Below are 24247 nucleotides of genomic sequence, written 5' to 3'. Positions count from 1 at the left end.
CAGTCATCTTGGCACCTGCCATTTTGCAATGACGGTTAGGGGCTGTTGGGGGGGTTTTTTTCCTTTATTTGTTTGGGTGGTGGTTGTTTTTTTGCACATTTCCTCACAGCCCCTTAAGCCCAGGGATCGACAGCGAGAGGAAGCTTCTAAAATTTCATAATTCCACGCAACACCTTTGGGCTTGTCCCGCAGGCCCCAAGGGGAGCACCTCAGGGGGAACGGCCGCACTGCCGCCATCACACACGCGGGGTAGTTGGGTGCAGTGGAGAAATGGGAGTCATGGGCTGCCCCTGCAGCGTTACTCAGGGACAGCACCCAGGGAGTGACATCATGACACATGACGAAACAGGCGCACCTGCGCACGTACCTGTGGTGTCACCCTGGCATCCCAGACCCCTGGGGGCACCCATGACATCGTTTCAGAGCCTGACCGTGGCTTTGCCAGGAAACCTGCCTGAGGGACTACAAAAGTGAGTAGCAGTAGTCCAGGTTAAATGGTTTATAAAAGGGAATACTGTTCACGTTTTCTATTAAAATAACATTTATCATCTTAGTTTTCCCAACTTAGCAACTTAGATCAAAATACGTAGTACATATTTTAGTCATATTCAGATACTGTTTTGAAATCCTCCCCAGTTGCCTTCCTGATTCTGTATATAGGAACTTTCAAAAGTTTTTCAAATTCTTAATGCCACAAAGTGTCTTTGGTTTGGTCCTGGCCTGTGAGGTCAAAGAAAGCTCTTCCATCAGCATACCAGCAGCAAGACAACTCCTCTCATAAGCCAGTATACGTTGTCTCTAAAAAACTAGCGCTGCTGGGATATTTTATAATCTGCATGCATTTTCTTTCATCCAAATAACTAATGGTGCCGTTCCACACTGCGAGGTGAACCACAGCCTACCATTACTGTATCAGCACTTCTTCAACCAGCAGTCATATCGCTAAAGCAAGCCCACTGGTGTCAGAGACCAATTTTTTTTCATTGAAAACAAACAGGAAAAGAAGTTCTGTTCTCTACGACAAGCTCATGCAAGCTTGCTATGCCTGCAGCGTTCTGCCCCATTACACCCAAAGCAAAGGACACCCAGGACGCCTGATGCTCTTGGCGTATGATAAGCTTTGCAGTTTAACGGGACACAACTGGACCACTGAGTCTCTGCAAAATGAACTCTGCACATACATGACATTCTGCCTGCTTTGCTCTTTCAGCTTCCCAGATGGAAACAGGATTTCTATTAAGACGTTTCTAGAAAGGATGCATGGTTTTATACAGATTATTTTAAGGCAGTAAGTCACCAAAACTAAACAGCATTTATCTATAGTACTGCAGGCTACCCTTCTTAAAAATTATAGCCCTTGAATGTGGAAAAATAGCTCCTAAAGTGATTCTTAAAAAAAAAAAACAACAAAACCCAAGGGTGATTCCAGTAGTTATGCACCTGTAATTTTCACATTCCTTGTATTATAAATTATTTTAATGAAAGTTAAGAGTAACGCAACCATGTAATACAGCATGACAGAATCACACAAAGACAGTCCCTACGCGAGGAACAGTAAACTTTCAATCCCGCCTAAGTTCTTTGTTGTCAAGCGGCTAAAAGTGACTTCACCAGTGACACTGAATCGTCAGAAAGCTGTCAATCAAGGCACTGCCCTGACCACAAAGTTCAGGGCAGAACTACAACGTACAATTAGAGACGACTGGGAAATCCTAGATGAACGCCGCTTTTCAGGCACACACTCCAGAGAGACCCATACCTTCATGCGTGTTAAGTGGAAGGACATCGGGGATAAATTTAGCAAGTTAAGAGTTTTGAGATGGCAGTTCAACAGCTGGCGGTACTGTAGGGATGACTATAGCACGTACGATGCTTTATACCTACAGAACCATATTGGGCTGAGCCAAAGGGTCCATCTTGTCCCGAATCCTGTCTCAAAGGAATGCTTAAGGAAGAGTGAAAACAGGAGGGGTGTGTTATAGGCCAGTACGCTTTCAACCTCCTACTGCTTCCACTTCAGAGAACTTCCCGAGTTGGATGTGACTTTGGTATGTAGTAATCTTTTCTTTTCTCTTTCCTGTGTGGATTTTCTTTCCTGTGGATTCCATTGGACCTGTCTTAACTCTTAGCATCAGCAGCTGCTTTGGCAATGAATTGGAAGTGGCCCTTCCACAGGCCTCCTGCCCAGCGCATCAAGAATCTGTTTGGTTCGAATATTGCTCCCATGAGCTTCATCTAACGTGCCCTACCTTCTTGTACTGGAGGAGACAAGTTCATTGGTATCCATCTTTGTCATACTGTGCATGATTTTAGACCTACATCTTTTCTCCTCTCAGTCATTTCTTTTCAAGACTGAAAAGTCACAGCCAACTCTATTATTATTTATAAGAAAGCTGTTCTGTGTCTTCGGGATCGTCTTTATTGCCCTTCTCTGAGCTGTTTCCACTTTTATGGATTTTTTTGAGACGAGGGGATCTTTGCACAGTATCCAAGATAGGGGTGAACAATGACTTTATACATACAGTGCCATGCCCATGTTTTCTATCCCTTTACTAATAATCTAAAGGTGATTTTTTTAAAAATAATAGCTAAATCAGTATGCATTTTCTAGTTACCTTGTCATATCCTCTCAGCTTCAAGTCCATTTTTGGGAAATGATAACTTCACTTAATCATCAATCTGCTTATTCTCTAGTGACCATTAAAAACCTCACACTTTTTTATGTTGTTTTAATTGTAGCAGCCATTAGAAGCCCAAACCAAACCAAAATTAGCACTTGGGTGTTAAGTTCTGTGCATACCTATAACAACAGACAGTTCTGGCCCTGAAGGATTTATTATTTAATAATAATTAAGACAAAAGATGAGCAAAAGAAAATACCATCTTATTTCACACTTGGGAAACACCGGCAAAACAGCTTTCAACTGTTTTGGTAAGAGTTCGCAGGCGTCTTTGGTAGAGCAAACAATGCAGTTTTCCTCATTTGCAGCCCTTGGTGAGAAGGCAAAACACCTCGCTTTCTTTCACAGCGGTGATTTTTTTATTTGGGAATATGGACTGAATTATTATCTCTAGGTTTATGCAATAAAGCTACTAAATCACTCATTATGGTCTACTCCTGCACAGTCAGATGAATTAAAACTCATGCAGACAGCGTGACTAGGAACTTGTGAGTTACAGAGGTCCCTTTCCAAGAAAGAAAAAATGCACCAAAAACTCTGTCAAAGACCACCCTAGATCACTACCAAATGAGGCTTAGAGCTAGCTCAGCAAACTGAAATTATTTTAGAGGAGCTTTGAAGACACCCGTTTGAAGATATGTTGATCGTTGAAATTCTGCAACATCTGGCTGGGAGATAAGTACCTTTGGCTAGAAAACAAGCACACCTGGCGTCCCTGTGCTACACAAGATAGGCAACAGAACGTGGCGGCACAGACAAAAGTCAAGATAGGTGCTTCAGCAGAGCCGTCGGGGAGACGGGTACCCACCCCACAGATTTCATCACTCACTCTCCCTTCCCCCAATCTCAAAAGGCAATATAGAAGTTAGAGGTGGATAAACAGGGAGGACCCTTTCGATGTAAGTTTCTAAATAGGTATTTTTAGAAACACACCTATTAAAGGCCCCTTCCTATGTCCTAGCAGAGAAATTCCTGCATAGGAAAAAGAACCTTAAATGATCCAATAACAGTATTTCATATTGATACATTGCTTCCAACTTAAAAATCTTCATAAACAAGACTATGAAGTAACTGAGTAAATATTACCACCATCGTGCCAAGATGGACAGGAAACAACAACAGCCATTAAGTGACTCTCCTAAAGAAACAGAAGGAATAAATGCTAGAAACAGGACCTAAATTTGGGGATTTTGATTTCAAGGGGCCTGAAACGGTGTTACCTCCCAGCAGACAGACACTGCACTGGTAAAAAGGTGATACCTATTCCTGACTCTAACTGTCCGGCTGCATGCCTGCTTGTTTGTGACACAGGAATGTAGGTTAATTGTGTTACTCAATCTTGGATTGCTGCTGTTGGATTGATCTTGGCAGCTGTGGCAGGATCACATTTTGCAACCTACCAACTGCAAGAATGCAACTACGTGCAACTCATCTTTGCCTGTGGCGCACTTTGATACGCTTTTCATGGGGCTGTATGCTTAGACCACGCAAATAAAAACTCAAATATAGTCTGCAGCAATCTACTCGTGGATCTACTAAAGTGGATTTCACATGAACATCACTTGATACTGTGATACAGGGAATTCCCATGGTACTGACTTAAACATTGATTTTAAGAACCCTCGCACATCTGGGACCTAGTTATCTCAAAGACTCTGCTAATCTGGACTGTTAGCAGAGGGAGAGGTCATACAGGGACTCAGCTTGATTTTAAGTGGGGAGAGCAGGAATTTGCAGTGGGCATTCCCACTCTCCACCTGCAGAGCCTGGATGTGCTGCACTTCAAAGCACTCAGCGTAATTTTTTCGTCAAGGTTTTGGCTAAGCTAGAAGATGAATTGAGAGCTGGAAAGGATTTCTGTGATCTGTATCTGTGATATGCATTTATTTATGAGTGGGGACTAGAGTGGGGGAGATGGTGAAAGACCTTTCCATTATACTAAGTGATTGCAGTGTGAAATTAAATCATACAAGAGCTCAAAGGGCATAGAGTAGCCACACAGGTACAATTACAGATAAAAAGAAAAAATGCTAATAAATATTTCCCCCAATCAAGGTTTCCTGTTAGGAACTTGTAGTAACCCAGCTCACAATGTGAACCTTCTCTCCAGCACACACTGTACAGAAAGGAGGAGTTTCCCCACATGACTTCATACTAATTACCTACAAATAGTCATACAAGAAAAACCTCAATCCACTCATGCTCTTCACAGCCGTGATTAGCATTTTCGTTTCAGAAGTTCTGAGTGACATCGCTTGCTCGGAATTCATTACTCAATCTCCCTGCATAATGTGTGGAAACTCACTGCTAATGTGTCAGGTTACACAGCACCTTTACGCAGTGCCCAGGGCACCTTGCAGCTGCCCGCAGCTTGCCCACCCTTCTTGCCTATAGTTTCAGCCATTTTAAACTGATCAGCCACAGAGCACTGGCATACAAACTCTTCTCCCAACAAAACTTGGTTCCGTTTTCTTTTTCTATGTACATAGTAGTAATTTTTAATTACACCATACGCCACTACAGCTGGTCCATGAACGTTTATGGATAGATCACAACAGCCTGGCGAGGCACATAGGACATTTTAAATGCATGTTTTTAGGCCACAAGAAAAAAGCAGCTATTGCTCCCAGTGGACTCACAAAGCTTCAGGACGTCTAGATAGGTGGTTTGTGGGTGGGTGGGGAGATGCTTTGCATACTTACGAAACAGTATTAAGGTACAGCAAAAGTTACGGGAGCCCTTCTGCCTTCTAAAACAAGGAAATTTCCATTATAACAACTTGAAATTTATAGGGATCAGTTCAATTTATTTACCTGTGAAGTACCACCTCCGGTCTGGGGAACGAGTAATAAGGTAATAGTATCAGAAATACTTTTAGAATTGATTAGCCATGCTCCTTCATCTCAGATGAGCAAGATGAGTCTGGAGCTTGGGATGATCTTACTAAAAATGGAATTGCCCGGGAACTACTCATCGGAGGAGACTCTTAGCAGCCCTTTCCCGGGGAGTGGAAGTCAGCACCGCATTGCCCCCCACTCTGTCCCGAGAGGCTGTGGCAACACCCACTTGCACGGAAACCTACATCTGTTCTCTCACCACTGCCAGCTCCTGCCGTACCTCGTCTTTTCTCTTGCTGTGCGACTCCATTGACCAGGTCTCGTTTCTGCGATACAACAAATATGTAACTGATAAAACCAAAACCAGAGGAGTACCGACACTTCCTATGACTGCTGTCAAGAACGCTAGAAAATGCGGCCAGGTGAAAGAAAGGGGAAGAACATCATACATTTAGCATTTTAGGACTGACAGGGTGGAAATACGACATTGTAGGTTGAGGTGCATTTCAGAAGTTAATTTTACTTGCAACTCAGGAGGGAAATGGTTGCAGTGTTGAGAGGCACAGGGCCGTGTGGGACCCACGGTCCCATGCAGCACGTCACCAGCAGCACCCCACATTCCCAACTATATGTTTTTTGTTCTCCACCCCTGCTATAGTACTTGATTTTTTTGAATTATTTTCTCATGGGTCTTTGGTTCAGTTTGGTCCCTTTTCTGATCTTTTCCCCTCCCCAGTATTTAGCAGCTTTCTACACAATTATTTTCCTTACATTGTCATGTCTTCGTGACCTTTATTCTCTATGCTGTTTCTCAAGAGCTCTGCTTTAATCGGCTGCCTGGTAAGGCCTTGGGTTTTCCTTGAATTTGTCTCGTGTGTAAATCTGAACGATGACTCTTTGAGGTAACAGCTGCCTCTGCACCTTGTACAGGATGAATCACCCTGTCTGCACTAAACTAATTCTAACAATAATCATAGTCTTGAGACATGTTTTTTAGTTGTACAACTTCACCACAGGAGTTGAAAGCTAAAAATGGTCAGATGGCATCAGTTTGAACAAGAATCACCCAGAAATTTAAAGCTTCACAGATGTAACGAGACTAAAAAAATTCCACCAGTTTTTCTAATGAACAATTCTGCTGGAACCAACCTCACAATACAGAATCTCTCCAATTCCTTTCTACTTTTTTGCGATTTCGCAACAGAAAGGATTGCTTACCATCAGCATGTAACAGCATTACTGCATCAGCTAGCATGGAACGTTATGACATACTTGTATGACATAACTGCATGTGACAATCATCCAAATACACAATGTCCCACCAACTGAGCTAACGAGTTGTCAGATGCAAATTAACGTGTGTCACATTTACAGCTGAAGAACATCATTTTTGGATCATGAAACGTTTGGTGAAATACTTAAAAGCCCAGGATAAGAATTTCTATTAGCGTTCAGAGGAGTCAGCGGTTTCGGTTTCCTTAACTTCCGATTCTGTCTCAGTGTCACTCCCACACATTTTGCCATCAGTTTGATAGTGGCAATATGAAGGTAATGCTGCTTCCCAGAGGGACCGCCATTCAGAATTTAGAAAGGAAAACTGCTAGCCAAATAGGATTTCTTGTGAAGCAACATATTCTGCATAACTTTATGACAGTCACTAACTACGACAGGTAATCAGACGGGTACATGGGTAAGTCCAAAATTCACTGATTTTGCATGTCTTAAAAATGTACATTCTGAGAAATACAGAAGCAACAAACAAGGAAAAAATGAGCATTGATAATAAATTTGAAACATACGACTAGTTGGTGAAAATCTGAATCAGTTTAAATATGCATTAAAGCCCCACTAAGACTTCAACTCCAGCATTTCGTTAAGTAAGTGCGGGGTATTCCAATAGTTTTTGCAAACAAAATGAAGGGAAAAAAAAATAATAATACAACCCTAAGAATAGGCCGAATATTTTTAAAAATATTTTGCTTTTGATAGTGTTTGACTAGTTAAAATTCATTAAAATTCATTAAAATTAACAACCTTGTCTCTGTGTTCACAATAATCGACGTGTTGATATGAACAAGGTGACAAATGAAACTAAATGTTCCAGAAAAGTTCAACAAAATCCAAAAAGCCAACATCATGAAACAACTATGGACAAACAGGAAAGTCTAGATTGTAAGACTCAATTAAAAATGTAATCGGTCAGAACTCTGACCTAGGGGAAAACCAGAATTGGTAATCCCAAAACTCTTAGAATGTCTAATAAAGCCAAAAAAGTGTAGAGAAACCAGTGTATTTACAAGTGGTAGATACTAGTGTTTCTAGAGAAGCTAACTTTACTGGGCAAAACTGGATCTATCAAAAAATATAGCGAGTTCAGTTAATTGGAAAGATACTGGCCAAACCAAGCAGACATACTCAATAAACGGGAAAGAGCTTAATCTCGTCTAGTCCACACGCTTAGAAAAGAGAAGGTTTTTAACAGAAGGATGGACTTAAATAGCAGAAAACCAATTCTGATGGAGTTTCTGGAAATGCAGATGAACTGCGTAGCAAACGAACCAGCAAGTCCATCTGTACCACGCTGTATGCTAATGCCTGTAGGAGTCATGACATAATTGCTGGCTGCTTACTTTATAAATGAAATTGCGTAGTTGATTAGGTTCCTTGCGGACTATTTTTACGTTCCCTGAGAAAATTCTGTAGACTGAAGGAGACAAGATACCTCAGCAGAAGATTTCAGAGGTCTGTCTGATACAAGAAAAATCCCGTGTTCCTTTTAGAGAGAACAAATGTGAACAGTGCAGTGACACAATGACAGACATTAGGAGTAATATCCTACGTAGAGTTGGTAGGATTTCGGTGACACAGAAAGTGGAAAACCGTAATAAGGTGACATCCTGGTTAATAATTCAAAATGTAAAAAAGAAAGGTAATCGTTCATGACTGGAAGTTCACAATACAGGAAGATTTGTACAGACTTGGAATTTAAGCAGGCAAAGAGGGAAGTGGGTTCTGGTTAGATATACCTACAAATAAAAGACGAGGTACACAAATGTAAAAATACGTTAATTAGTTTTAAAGGGAAACAGAAGGGTAACAAATGAGAGCACTATATCTAGCGTATCAGGTGAGAGTTGTACAACCATTTTACGTGCTGTCTAGCTTACTTCTTTAAAGGAAAGCAAGCAGCTCTGTTCACACACAGGAGTCCCATCCCCACTGTCCAAGCAGAAAACAAACAAGGGGTCCTTCTTCCACGTTTCTAATCGTTTTCAGTCTCTTGCTCCTGTAGAAGGCATGATGAAGCGCGTGGCGACAGAATACGAAGTGCATAGCCAAAATCACGTGATTCAGAGATCCATGCGGATAGGAAGAGTAGAGGAAAAAATGTAGGGAAATAAGAGTGTTCTGAAGTTGTTCAACAACTGATAAGCGTGCTGATAAGCAGAGAAGTCATAGACAGATGCTCATGTAGGTGGCTGCCTGGAAGCACACGCAGAGTGCACGATGCACAGAACACGCTGCCAGAACGTGGGACGGGAGACACCGGCATCAACTGGATACACACATCATACCTATCCTGGGGTCCTCAGGTGACATCTGGGGGAAACTCCACTTTCGGAATTGCCGTAGCCGCCTCAGACTTCAAAGCTTGAACTACGTACAGCGCTTAAGGACACCACTGGTGCTCTTCATGCTTTTCTCCATCTGTACAGTGCTGGAGCGGGTTTGCCCAATGTCTCGCTGACACTTCTTGGGAGCTTCCAGGAAAACAGAACACCAAAACCAAAATATTCATTAATTATTGGCTGGAATGGATAAATATTTTTTCTGTTTCACTTCTGAGTGCGCTGTAACTCACTTTTATTACGTTATCCTAAAAGCCCATTGTAGTGGGTAGTGCCGGCAAGGAAGGCAGAAGTTGAGAGTCAGAAACAAACGATTTTTCCCAGTTTTGACAAAATAAATCTCTAGCCTAGATTTTTATGTATATGTATCTGTATATATACTTGTGTGTATCTCAAGCAACAATAAGGACTTGCGTCCTTGTGGAGCTGTGGAGTAACTATCTCTCAATTACATACTTGTATAGCTACTCGTATTCTGAAACGTCAATTACATACTTGTATAGCTATTTGTATTCTGAAATGGTTAGGCTGTTCCTCTGTACTTGCATGCATTTCAAAGGCGGGTTTAGACTAAACGCTTCCACAAATGCCATACACAAATACAGAGATACTCAGTAATTCTCTATTATCGGATGCAAAGTGACTGGCGTCTGTGGCCGTGGCTAAGTATGGGTGTAGAACTCCGCCGGGACAGGACCCGTGCATGCCGTGGCTCTGTTGTTGATACGACCCTGTGTGTATTCCTTGTGTCACGATTCAGTCTGCTTAAAGAGGCGGATAAATTAAGCAGACTTTGTTAACTCAAAGGCTGCATTTTGAAACCAAGTCCTTCAACTTTAAGATGGGGACGCATTAAAAAAAAACCATCTCATTTTAGTCATCTTCCAAGGTCACTAATTTCACTTTAATGACAGGCTCCAATTGAAAGAAAAGTCTAAACTCATGAGAACTTAAAGACAAAGCTAACCATCTACTGTGTTGGGTGTTTAATCCCTCCACACGTGCCAACACCAGAGACAAGCCCTCCTTTCCCGTTACTCATATCGTGCAAAGATTTCCTTTCTAAGTGATTATTACTCGTTTAGGTGATACGCGGGGCACCGCGTCCTGAACTGCGAGTCACCAACACCTTGCTCGGCAGGGACTTTTTTCTATGTGATCCCGTGCCTATCGGTAAATTTGCATTCATAATCTTTTATGCTGCGTCTCTTCCAGAGTGGTTCCCACCTTTCCCTTCCTGCAGCAAGTCCTGCTCCCTGAAAAGGCACATCCTGCGCAACTGACTTCCACGTTAACACAAACTGGGGAGGGCAAAGGGGAAGTTGGTTGTTTGAAAAAAGAAACTCAAAATTTACAAAGCAGCTGCCAATTAGCCAGACCTTAATTTTGCAAATTTATTTAGGAAAAAAAAAATTAACATGAGCAAATGAGAATACTTCAGTGTTACAACAGAGTATATAAATGTCTAGCAATAGTCAAATAATTTGATTTTTAAATACAAAATAACCACATGAACACCTAATATACAGGTTTCATCTGAATACATATTTATTAGATAAATATTAGGTTGTCACATCATCTAACTACATACAGTTTTGCAAGACTAAAAATCACAATTATTTTTTCTGACCAGTTTAAAGTATGAAATGATTGCATTGTACTGTACATACAATGTACAAACAAAGACGATGGCCATTTTTGCATGTTACTTCAAATTGTACTTTTTTTTTTTTAATTCTCCTCTGATTGTGATATCAAAAATTGTACAAAGTATGAATGGTTACAATTACAATTTTTTTTAATCCCCTTATTTTTCTTCATTTTTTCTGTAGCACCCTAAAAATACACAGGTGATAGACTAGTACACGTAAGCTAAATATTACATGTAGATAAAACAAAACAAAACAAAGGATCAGAGTATATTACAGAAGTGAAAGTGAAACAAATGCTGAGACTCCACAAACGCTAACAAACAGGATTCATTTTCCACATAAGATGGAGCTTCAAGCTTTTTTTTTTTCCTGCGAAATAAAAACAATGCACATTCCAAGGAAAATGAATGCATTTCTGTTAACATGTCTCTATTTGTCATTTACATATGTACAGCTGTCCCTTGAGTCTCCGCTGCAGACATTGGCGTGTATCTGTCAGTCCTATAATAATGTCTTGGCAGCAGAACTGTAGATCTCTGTGGGTTCTTTCCCAGATGAACTTCCATAGGGAAACAATTAAAAAGTAAACAAACAAAAAAAGAAGAATAAAAATACTACTGAAATTTCAAATGATAATTAAGCTTTAAAAGAAATGACTGTGATTACCCTATTTGCTAGGTTTTTTTCTCTAAACTTTAATAGGGCAGTGAACAGATAAAAAAATAACTAAATTTTCATTTAGAAGCTTTTTCATACTGACTCCACTATACAGTACCTGATTTTAGCTGACACATAAGCTCTAAAACTGTCTCAAATGTCCAACATTTGGGTGATGGGTAAAAATCGTATTTTCTCTCTTAAGTTCTGCTCAGAAACCAAACGTTTCTGTAAGCTTAAAAATGTCAACCGTCCACTTTAATTCTCTATTACTGTACAAAGCAGATGCAAACACTGCTCCAAACATATTGCTAATATCTACGGGGTTTGTTTTTCCCTTTATGCTTTCCAACAGGTACTTTTAAATGATACGTTTTAAATACTACCAGTTAGCAAAAGGTCAATCCTTAACATACCGGGTTTAAAATACTAATGTTGTGTTTAAGAGAAAAAATCATTTCAGGTGACTAACTGAGCTGCTCAGGAATCAGTGGAGGGTGGAACATTAAATAGAATCAATTAGAAAAATCTGAGCAACCAGTTCCAACTAATAGTGGGAAATCTTTATTCCCAAACCTATGGCTTAAGAAACCCTCCCCAAAACCCCCAAACTCTAAGGGCATAAAGTCAGTTTATCATTAGCCGCCCCTGCAAATGATTTCAATACCTACATAAACAACGCAGCAAAAACACAGGGGGAAACTACTACGGTAAAATGGCTACAAAACACATCTGTAACTGAAGAACGGTCTTTCCTAGGAACTGTGTGATAGCGGCACCACACCACAACCATATTACCATGTATTACACCAAGGTATCTTTAATATTCTGCAGAGATCCTCTACAGGTTGTCAAGCCTACATAAGAAAAAAGACACTTCTAAGCAGAATAAAATATACTATACTGTTTCCCTCCCCCACCCACCAACATCCCTAAGTGTTACAGCGCCCCAGCTTCAGGGACCGGAGCACCAGTACAGCGATATAAATACGGTACCTTACGTACGTCCTGCTTGCCTTAGCGCGTCTTTACCTGTTCAGACAGCTGGTCCTAGGTGTTCTGCTCGCCTCGGGCAAACGAACATCGTCTCTGCCATTACCAGCCCACAATCACCCACGGTCGATGAACACCGGTCGGTTAGTTGGGGTTTTATTTTTTTTTTGCCCTAGGCAATCACTTATTATTATGTTTCCACGACAGAGCTGGGCCCCGATTGTCCAGGTACTGCCTGATGTATCAATTCATTCATCACATAAACGGATACGAAATTTGGGCTAATTTATCAAAAGAAAACGGGGGGAAAAAAAGAAAAAAAAAAAACAACTCCCTTACTCTGTTAAAGAACCCTCATTTTTCTTTTTTAAAAAAGGACCCATATTTTTCTTCAGACAAGGTATTTAAAAACACCAGCAAAAGTATAACCAGATCATGAAAATGTTGAATATTATCAAAGACGATACTAAAATATTCACAAAGATATTTACAATAGCAATTCTTAAAATAATTGATTTTGCATAATGAACAGCGCCTTTCTTAAAAAAACTCGAAACAGGAAAAATATAAGTGTGGGACCATCTCTACATAATATGTTTGACAGATTCAATACTCCTACTGGAAAATAAAAGAACTAAACCGCCATTTCCTTTAATATCTACAGCAAGGTGCTGCTGACTAGCATATATATATCATGACGCATGTACAGCAGTAGTGGGAAACGTTAACAAAAAGAGCAAAATAAAACAAAAACCGCAAAGAATTTACAAATATGACTTTGGTGAGGAACGCAAATCCAGAGTCGTAAGCACAGAGCATGCCATTTACAGCATCGCAAACTAAACACAGAGGGCTAGGAAGCTATCTAGTCAAACCGACGGGAACAAACCAAATTTTGCCTGGCACTTCAGTTTAAAACGTATTGTGGCGAGCAAACGAAGGGTGTTTGATTGGATCTGGGACGAGGAAAAGGAGTAGGGTCAAATTTGCTTTAGTAACAAAAAGAAAGGAAACCGATAACTGTACAGTGGGCAAAAGCTGAAATGTTGCACCACAAGGGCAAAGTTGGCACACATGCACTTCTTACACAGCTACTGTACATCATTTATAAGAGAGAAAGAGAGAGAGAGACAAAGAGCACAGAAATGGGCACAGAAGCAATAGGAAGCTCATGCAGGAGCAGCAATCACACGAGAAGCACAGATCACAGGGGCAAGACAGTGATTGTGGCAGCAGGGTCTCTTGAGGGCAGTAGCAATCTACCGACAGTTACTTATTCTCCCCATGCCCGGTCCTTCAGGAGAAAGAGCTCATCCCGGTAGCCAAAGTTTAAAAAAAGAAACCGAAGGAGGAGAAAAGAAAAAGGCTGAATTATCTGTAACAGTCACGAAAACAGAACGCAAAGCAAAACAAAAATGAAGCCGTAAGGTGTCTGTCCAATGTCAATGCCCCTTCTCAAGCCGATTATTAAAAATAATTATGCAGATAGCGATGTTACTCTCCCTCCATCCTGCAATGATCTCCTGGCTGCCTTCAACCCAGCTTGTCTTACTATGTATTGTGCAGTACAGACAGTGACACCAACGCTCGGGGCACCGAAGGCTGTAGGTAATAATCAGGAACAGTTTGGTTTGCATCCCCCCTCCCTCTCTTTTCCATTCCGTACGACATACACAGCAAAAAGATCTATTACAGCAATCTCAACAGCTGGATGTTAACGCAGCCACAAATGGTACCGATTTGAAACCAAAACCACAAAAAATCCCTAAACCTTGCAAACTTTTTTTTTTTTTTTAAATTTTTCCTGGGTGTTTCCAATCTGTGTGTTTGGCCAGAGGAACCCTCTGCAAAGAGGTGGCTAAGATTCCTGCGCTTGCAGAAATACCAACACCCACGGCTGCAGCCTGGAGATTCTCAGGACTCCGCTACTGAAGTCGCATTAGCTAAACTGCTGGCTCCCTCTGACGGGCCTGTATGTCTTCCCTATCTTTGCCACTCGACTGTAGGATTTGTGCTTTTTTGAGCTTTGTACGTGTTTTTGTTTTTCTTTTTGTGTGTGGCCAGGACAATCGCTCCAACGCAAACCTGTGGTTGGAGGGGGGCAGAGGGGAGGTGGGGTGGAGGGAGATACAGTTTCAAAAAAATGGAAGAACACGCGTTGGAAGGACACTCTGAGACGGGTCAATTAAAGACAGTTCCATTTTGTTGCCTTTTCTTCCCTTGCCAAGATTCGTTTTTGCCAAGATACTTCACACTATGTTTATCACAGAACTCTCTCTCTAGAGGATGAACAACAAATGGGGTTTCCAATAGCTGCACAACTGTCTATGCTTCTTTGTCACGTGTAGCACGGCAGACTCGGAGATTACTGCATTTATTTGTTTGTTTTTTTTGTATTTTTTTCCTCCCATCACTTTCGCAGTCTTTGAAGCTGACTAAAGCAGTTCTGAGATGAAGAAAGCAGGGAGTGCACCATTGGATCAAGTTGTGAGTTTTTTTTCTTCTCTTGTGGAAAAGGAGTGTTAAGATTCCTCGCTGTGCAGCCACACACATGTGAACAAGTGCAAGGGATGGGAGAATACATATGGTTTCAGTTGTTCTCAAAGAGAGACAGAAGGTCATCATTGCTATTGCTTGGCAAATCAGGAGGATCCAGGTACGAAAGCAGCTCATCTGGATTTGTGAGTTCTGGAAGCAGCTATAAAATATAAAGATAAAAGGAAAATTACAGATAACAGAAACACAATTGAGAAAAAAAGGGATTAAACACCACACATTCCTGGAAACCGGCTTTCATATGTACACATCCAAATAAATCGGAAGGCAGCGACACAAACCTAACACCCTAAGATGATGCAGTATCCGCTTGTTCGTGAAAGTCTGTATTACTCAGTTCACACCTGTGAATTACATCACCACCTCAGTTAGGGTTTCTCAATCAACCTCCCCCTCACAAAGTTCATCAATAAACAAAGTGTATTTCCTGGCTAGCGATGCTGACAAAACTTCTCGATAAATGCTCGTTATGTATGTTAGTTTCATATACGACACTGAATAAAAACTTGAAACATGCAGTTTGAGTAATATGTATTTGAGCTGTAAGGTAGATCAGCAAAGACTGGTCTGTCTGACTCGCACATGTCAGCGTGACGATCACCCGAAGCCTGCATCCCTACAGAAAGAGGCAGCCCTGTCCTCTCCTCACCCCTCAGTCACCCCCCCTAACGCCTCTGTGCGCCGATGTAAGCTCTGGGGCAGTGAGCTGGAGCAGGGAACTCACCCAGGGTTACAACTACACGAAAAGAGAGGAGGGGGGGGGGGGGGGGGGAAGAAAGAGGAAAAAAAACAACTGAGGGGGAGTACGGGGAGAGGAGCGGCAAGGCAGGCGGGCGAGCCCTTCTCCTTTCTGTGGCAGTGAGTTTACAGCGGTTGGAAGTACTTACTCCGCTACAGCATTACGTGCAATTCCAGAGGCTCTAAAGGGTCGGGGCATAACACCCCATCCAACAGAAGATGCACCAATCTCCACAATGTTTTAAAGTATCAACAGGAATAGCTGTGGGGGGTTTATTTATATTTTTATTAATCCTGTGTATAAAATAGAAAATTTTGTTTTTCCAACCATCACTCAGATTCTTTTTGATCTGACAGATAACAAGCAAATGGTAAACTCCTGGGTTGTGTACCAGGCAATGTTTTCTGCTTTATTCTGCATCTTGCCACATCCTAGTCAAAAGTAAAAGCGTCACATATAAAAAACGGCAGGGAAGAGTTTGTAATAAACTCCCTTTATATTCAGAGTTGTGTTAAAGCAAAGACAGAAAAACATGGACTGCTTTAACAAACTTAATAGTAGGTATGAGAAATTCATTTTAAGTTGCGCTGTTTTCAAATACTATAAAACTAAAAGCTTGACTGCATCACATTTAGCATGCAAATATTGTATTTATATGCTTCTATTACTCCTGTGCAAACGCAGCTTCATCTTCTAATGCTATACGGATGAACGTATTTTTCAATAAGCTAAACATGAAATGCACAAAGAAGTTTATTACTTCCTAAGCATTTTGAAAAAAATGCAATGTCAAGTTTACATAAACAGACTCTCCCAGAAGGAATGCAATTCTTAAAATACCGCCTCCTTTTATTCATGGTAAAAATGCTATTGTCATAGGACTAGACTAAAGATACAAGGCTTTTAAATGTATTTCACCCGCTACCATAATTTTTCACGAATACCTAGCACAGAAGCACAAACGAAAACTGTGGCCCCACCAAACGCATAGAAAGTAAAAAATGGTTGAATTTCTCTTTCAATTTTACAACTCAATTCTTAAAAATTTAACGTAATGTCTCTGAGACTCATTCTTGTATACAGGGGATTTTTTAAAAATTTTTTTTTAGGCAGGTGAAAGTTTTAAACAATATGCTCAGTATCTCTGAAGATTAAGTCTTCCAAGTTTTGAGGGTGACCTCGGCTTGCCTCGGTCAGGGGGGCCAGGCAGCACAGCCTGCCTCCTGCCCAGCTGGTGTGAAAACCAGAGACCTCAGACAGGACTTGCTGGGCGTTGAGGGTGCTGTGCTGGAGCAGAGGCAAGAGACGGAGGAGCGCCGGGGGCTGCGAGGGGGGATGGGGGGAGAAGCTACGCGAACGTGCTCGACTGAGGGGCAGAATTTGGAGAGGTGCACCCAGTGCTCCTGAAGTGAATACTTGAGAGGTCTAACCAGTCATTTGAGTCTTGTGCCTCTGCTGTCTGAGGTACAAGTGCAGATCACCTGTATCTACATCCGTGTCTATATATACACGAGGTATATCCTTTAACCCGGGTTAAACCTTAGACTGCATCACAATGAAGTCCTGAAGAATTAATGTGACTGTGTCAGCAGGGAGCGGACCAAGTTGCCCGTGGTACAGTCCCCCTGTTTGGTTTGCCGCACAGGACGTTATTCGGCCTGGGTGCACAACACAGCCACTGAGAGTTAAACCCATTAAAATAATCCATCTGATCACGACTGAGCTCACAGGTATTTCAAAGAGCCATACTCCCCACACTGGACAGCACTTGCCTTCTCATTTAGCTAAGATAAATTTCAGCCTCCCATTAAGAATCCAGCACGCCTCCATCAGTGGTAACCACGGCACTGTGATAAATGTACAGGTTTTTCTACTTTGCTTTTCACCGAGGAACGAGTGCCTGACCTGCAACAGCATACTTTATGTTGCTTAAATATTTGACGAAAAAAAATGACATTTTTATTTCACCTATTAATATTGCTCATACGGGGTCCTTAAGGGTTCAGAACTCTAATTGCCACATGAACTATCGTTCCCAAAGGATGTGCACGTGACCGTGTTGTGTGAAATAGCAGCACTCTGGTTCTGATAGAAGTTACTCCACTGAGCACTGTTCCTGTAACTGGAGCATCCATCCCTCCCCTCTGCGAGGCTACCTGCCGCGGCACAGTGCTCGTGTGTGACAGGGAAGACGTAAGTATACAGCAACAGTAAATACAGATGTAAATCCGAGGCACAGAGGTGAGCATTTCTCCAAGAAAATTACACTGCGCAGCAGCAGACTTTGGAACAGACAGAAGATACACATACGGGAACGCACGACTCAAACGAAAATCCAGTCCTAGTGCTAAGGAATTTATATTTCGGGAAGTAGGTGGTTAACCAGAGAGATACCTCAGATAATTCACTTCCGACCCCACTGAATGGATGGCAAGAGACAGAAGATTACTTTTGGCCTTAAAACTAGGTTTGTTTAGTTGTGAGCTGCCTCCCACAGTGGCTAAGGAGGCAGAAGACGTCCTTCTTGTTTATTTTCCTATGTGGCGTACCGGGAGGAAGAACTTGAGCTGCTGAGCTACCTGCATGAGCCGGCATGGATGGGCACAGCCTGTTTTTGGCCGCAGGAAGCAGGGACAGTGCCACAGGGTGGGGGCCAGCACAGATCCCCCTCCCACTGGCCAGGGCATGCTGCAGGGCTCAGCGAGCAGCTCGCTTGGCGCAGCTCCGCCACGGTCAGAACCACACACAGCTGCGTCCTTCCCCTTAATTCAGGCACTGCGATGGCTTCAGGGTCTAGATGAGCACATGGGAGCCCCCGTCCAGCGATGAGGGGGAAGGGAGGAGATGGCTCCCAGCCTGGCGCCTGAACTGCCGTCTGAAGAAATGCCTGCCTTGGTGCTAGGAAGAGGCTATGGCTCGCACGCCACGCAGCTGCTCAAACCAGAACCGTTCTCCCAGCAAGCCAGGAGCGCCCTGTCACCTCGGCTGCAGCACCTGCGCCCATGTACCAAAGCATGAAAGGATGGCATGTGCTGTGGAAGCGGCTCCCCGTCCCCGCGCCCTCCCCGCCCTCCCGCCGCGATGCGAAGCACACGCTATGGCAGGCAGATGATAGTATGACACAGACTTACATCCAGCGAGGGCTCCGGCATGTCGGGTGCTCCCTGTCCACCAGCCTGACCCTCTAAGGCTGAGGAGGGATTAAAGGTCAGGTCACTGTGTGGATGGTTGCTAGAAGCGGCCGGGGGCGGCTGCCGGGACTGCTGGGTAGGAGGCCCGCTGTGATGTAATGGCTGCCCTGACTGGCTGCTGGGGTGAGGGACGTGCAAACCTTGCTGCATGGAAGTATGGGACTGATCAGTGCTGCCGGGATGAGGGATCTGCGGAGGAGGAAAAAAGCAGGAAAAGAAAGTGAGGCCACAAGGTACAGTGCTCGCGGTGCCTGACTCTGTAACCGCATGTTACAAAAAGAAATAACTAAATTAAAAAAAGACACACACAACAAAAAAAACCAAATAACCCAAAAAAAACCCAAAAAAGAAATAAAAAAGCGCAATCCAAAAAGAAAACTCCATATCCCAATGCCGGAGGAAGTCTTTCAGCTTTTTGAAGGTTATCTGCAAGGGGGAGATAAACACATTGGATTTGTGCTGTTGGTTTGCTTCCTTGTGATGTGGGAAACTGCACTTGAAGATGCAAAATAACGAACCCCAAAGAGTAGGGAAGGAGCCTTCTGGGTGCTGCTCAGCATTAGCAAGGCAGATGCTTTTGCCCTAAAAAATTCCATGAATGAATGGAGAATTTGTTGAATAACAATTCCCCCAGGAAACCGATTAACCGAGAAAATGCATCGTTTCTGCTCAGCTCCCTTATTGGGTAGCTTCCTGACACCGCTGCCTATTTGTGTTTCAGCTCATTACAAACATCTTGCAAACACCAGCCCTTCCCCACTCCTCCCCCTCCTTTTCTTTTCAGAATGCAACACCCCTTTTAAGGGCTGAAGATTTTCCTCGCTGATATTCATGGGTTCTGATGGCTGACAAAAACCCCAAGTCGGCTCAGCTAGCGAGCTCCCCACCCAGCAGCAGAGCTGCTGTAGGTGGCTGCGTACCCTGCTGACTGCGAGGTACAATGCATTAGCATAAACTCAGCTAATGATCACACTCCTGTTTTGTATTCATGCCGTGGCTAAGTTCGCTAGCAAAAGCTTACTATTTTTTATGTTTTCTTCTGTGGGGAATAAACTAACAAACCACATGCATCTTCCAAACCCTATTAAGGAAGAATGGGGGAAAAGCCTTTCTCACATGACAGAGAAGCAACAAAAATGCACAAGCCCAATTCTTCTTTCTGCTGCATGTCACATTTCATGCCAGTGGATTCTTTGGGGCTTGACCTTGGTGCCAAGAGAAAGAAGTGTCTGAATGCTTCAGAATCAGATGTCTCACGTTAATTGGGTATATGGAGAAGCAAAAAATGTAAACATTTTTTGAGGAATGCTACATATTGCCACAAAGTGGAGCTGAAATAAAAGAACAGATACATACAACAACAGCATGAAATTCATCCAGCCAAGCCAAGAGAAACCAGCAAAATGCTATGTCAGCATTGACCCTTTCATATCACAGTAAACCGCAAGGTTAAAATAACCTTAGTCTTCAGTTTTGGAAGGCAAAAGGGAGGTTATTACAAAACTTAATTAAAATGTTCCCACAAAATTAAAAAAAAATTACAGAAACAAGCATTTAAAAAAAATACATTTCACCACTCTTATGAAAACTGAACACCTGAATACTGATCCGTTGGGACAGTCATAGTCAGCTACATGGAGGTCCTTTTCAATACTCTGGTAGTATGAAGGTTGGTGGAAACGAGCAGGATTCTATCTGCTACACCGCATTTGGGCCTCTTTCCCATATGAGAGTTTAAAGTAACTGTTAGAAAGTACTGATACACACTCTTCTCTCCATTAGGGTCACGGTTTGACTACTTGAAAAGTATTCTGCAACGTTATTGTTGTTACCTTAGGGGTAAACTTGTACAAAATCTGCCCACAGACCACACCTTAATGTAAACGAATCTGCAGCCTAAAAACTTTGCAAAAGTCCAAGTGAAAGTAGATGTCTGTCCAAATAGTACTGTTTCCTTCTTCATTCATTGAGGACACGGGCAACAGAAAGTGTGGAAATTAAGAAAGCTTAATAATAACAAAAAGTAAAAAGCAATTTAAGACAGCGTTGCTGAAGTGGGAAAGCAGTTTCCGGAAAAAAACAGAACAAAACAGGATTATCTTGAATAGTCTCTTAAATTTATCCCTGAATGCACAAAGCAAGAGTCATACTGGCATGTTTATATCAATAATTATTTAAACCAAGAGGCATTCATACGTTCTCAGACATATTTCAAAACAAATAAGCAGGTTAGATATTCTACATTATGTTTATATAGGCAAGCATTTCATATACATAAATATTTAGTTGATAAGGCAGTATCTTGGGCCCTGAAATAACTGTTGGATAGGGCGTAATTGTTCGTTGTAAGACTGAGGGCCACCATAATCTTAAACGGTCATCGCAGGTTCAAAATCCATCTGACTTGGGCCACAGACTCCACCAGCCTACCTGTGAGAAAGCAAAATGCTCAGGACTTCCAACAGTTCTCTATCTGCATGCAGCTAACTAATGATAAATTTGCCATGGTACAAAAACATTCTAAGCAACATACTTTGCGTACGTTCAGCTTGCATCTGCAACTCCCATCATTTTATTTTAAAAACACTAACCCGCAACTCCCATCATTTTATTTTAAAAACACTAACCCACACTATGAACGTCGAGTCTAACAAAGTTGCCTTTGCTTACATAGCAAGGTAATTCCAGAGTTGTTTTTAGGAACGTAAACTTTGGCACCCTTAAAACATTTACAATCTATAAAAGAAAAGCTTATAGCAGACACAACTACATCTTCAGCTTAATAGCACCAAACAACACAACTTTTTATGAGCCCAACGATGACCTCTAGGAGTGCCGAGATGTATAGCTGTAGAGCAACGGGACCTGCCAGCTGCAGAACAATATTCCTTTCATCTCAGGAGAAAATTGACAGTGGAAAAAAAAGATCAGCAGGTTAAGTCGATGGTCTATCTCTCTCCATTCCCAGGGTCGCAGTTTTACCAACTTTTTTGCTGGGCTAGCTGGCAAAACCACTGAAAGACGCCATTCTGCCCTGCTGCTGTTCTCGGCCACTTCTCCCATCCATGCCTTTGTCATTGGGTGCGTCCTTGCAGACATGCAGTGAACTCAACTGGGGAACTGACATGGATCAAAGCTAAACTTCCCCCCCCCCCCAAATTAGTTTTCAATCACATCAGTACCAGATCCAGATCACTTCATGGCTGCAATAACACGTGCTGGTGTGAGAGAGAGGAAAAGTGAAAATAGACACAAGGGCAATGGCTTTTTACAGCGGCACCAGCTCGTATCATCTCACCGTGTATATGAAACTACGGCGTGATCATCCATTGCTCAGTCATGTACCACTCCTTACGCTGTCTGCGATAAGCACTAAGCTAGAGCTAACTCTGAATTCACCTTTGTCTAAAACTTGTTTACAATTTCTGAAAACAAACATGATGCGACTGTGGCAGCTATTTTGTAGCAATCTTGCACTGACATAGGAGCATCCGTTCTATAGTTCTTGCAACACTTTACACTGGGGAACAGGTATTACATCTAGCTACATTTCAGGTCTTGATTCTTCTCTTCTACAGGAGCGGAACAGCAGTGTTGAGAGAAGGTAGCTCTGACGATCCAGCCCTGCCTACATCGGGCAAACACATCTGCATTTCCTGAGTGACCTACGGAGTATGTCTGGAAGGATCAACTTTCTCTGCCTACCACTATGTAAGGGCTACCACATAAATCTTCATAATAGGGTAATTAGGAACTTCCTCAGCAGTATTCAGCTCCAGTTAGAGACAGACCTCGGGTCTAAAAAGGACCAAACATCTGATCCTGACTCACCTTGTAAACACGAAACGGTCAAAGTGAATAGTAGATGGAAACAAAATACACCTTAAATGTGTAAAAAGGAAAGACAGAAAGCCAGACAAGAGCCCAGGCAACATCTTAAAACCTTAGTTTAATTATGCAATGTGATTTATAGTTATTTTCGTACAGAGATGTCTGTCCAAAGACATTCAGCTACACAATTTAGGAATGTGTTAATGGCATGCATTTCTCTCAAAGCAGTAATTTTAAAGCTGCCTTTCCTTAGTGTCTGCTACAGACAAACAGTTCATTTTTGAGCGAGCAGAAAGGAAGAAGGAGAAAAAAGAGAGAAAGAGGAAAGCAGAGATTTTATAATACTGGAAAAGCTGTGTGGGAGCACTAACAGTCCTCAAATGTGGCCAGAAGACTACGTGGCTACGTCGACAAGGTCAATCTAGTTCCCTTGTGCTAATAGACCTGAAAACTGATCCTCATTAGAGAAAATCAGGCATCGACATAAACTAGGTGGAACCTGCTTTAGCACCGCTTCCCCTTCCCAAACAGTATAGCTTGCGTATCATGGTACATGAGGGAGAAGTAAGGCAAAGGTTTACTTTAATTGCCAGCTATCATAAGCAAGTATCAGATTTGCTACAGACTGGCCCACAGAACCAAAAATCTATTAACATTTGCCCAAATACCCTCTTACAGCTCTGGAACATGCATAGCCTTGAGCAACTTTCACCTTTGCTATCATCTGTAAGTAGTCCCATTTTCAGAAAGCCACAGATTCTTCACTTTCATATTCAACCACTTCGTATCCTACCACTTCAGAAATTTCACTGGGGCAACTACTATAGCAAAGGTATAGCAAGTTATCTGACGAAGTCAAGCCGTAGGTGTCACGTAATGGGAGGCAAAGAATAATTCCCCGTGGCTTTGATTCAAAGGAAAGCAGCTGCGAGTGGTTCAGGTTGGCAGTATTTCCCCTCACTACTATATTCTAATACTGTATGGTTGGTTCTGATGCAGGTAATTCAGACTGCTCTCTAAGCTGGGTATGTGGAATTTGCCAATGTAAAATTAAGTTTACAACAGCGTGTTTGTTCTGTTCTTTATTAGCCTGTAAAGTGGTAAAGTTGTTACAGTTTCTGGACTCTTCCTTTGCAGACAGTCTTGTTACTTGGGCTCTCTCCAAGCTATACTAAGAACACTCTCTCCACTCTCTTCCTATTTCTCACCATCCTCCTTGGAAAACCCACTGCCAGCTACAGGACACATTGACTGAGTAGGCTTTTGCTGAGCATCTGCTACCACATTTCCTCATTACCTTCTGAAATTGTATTTTCTAGTATTCACTAAAGACATGGCACAGATGACTTGCCAAGTTAAACATCCTTCCTGTGCAGTACCAGAACACTATAAAGCCCCTGCCCTGTAACTTAAATGAACATAAAAGGATGTATACACACATTCTGCCCCCCACCCCCCACCCCCCACACACACACATCAAC

At 42.3% G+C, this 24247-nt stretch overlaps 1 protein-coding gene across 6 annotated transcripts in view; it reads right to left on the bottom strand.

Annotated features, from left to right (window-relative positions):
• Positions 1 to 12060: 12060 nt before the first annotated feature.
• The window catches only part of ZMIZ1 (zinc finger MIZ-type containing 1), a 318248-nt gene continuing 306061 nt past the window's right edge, over positions 12061 to 24247 (bottom strand). For 4 of the 6 annotated variants that reach the window (XM_009275432.2, XM_009275436.2, XM_009275435.2 and 1 more), the window contains exons 21-22: positions 18876 to 19124; positions 12061 to 15147 (exon numbers count right to left, since the gene is read on the bottom strand). In XM_009275432.2, coding sequence (XP_009273707.1) covers positions 15040 to 15147; positions 18876 to 19124 — 357 coding nt within the window. In that variant the 3' untranslated portion in view covers positions 12061 to 15039. The remainder of the gene's footprint in view (positions 15148 to 18875; positions 19125 to 24247) is intronic. The other 2 variants (XM_009275434.2, XM_009275433.2) reach the window with 1 other exon arrangement.

Source organism: Aptenodytes forsteri, unplaced genomic scaffold (genome assembly GCF_000699145.1).
Source record: "Aptenodytes forsteri isolate BGI_AS27 unplaced genomic scaffold, ASM69914v1 Scaffold353, whole genome shotgun sequence".
In the NCBI taxonomy this organism is placed as follows: domain Eukaryota; kingdom Metazoa; phylum Chordata; class Aves; order Sphenisciformes; family Spheniscidae; genus Aptenodytes; species Aptenodytes forsteri.
The sequence above is the reverse complement of the archived record's forward strand: the minus strand, read 5'-3'. Positions and strand labels throughout refer to the sequence as shown.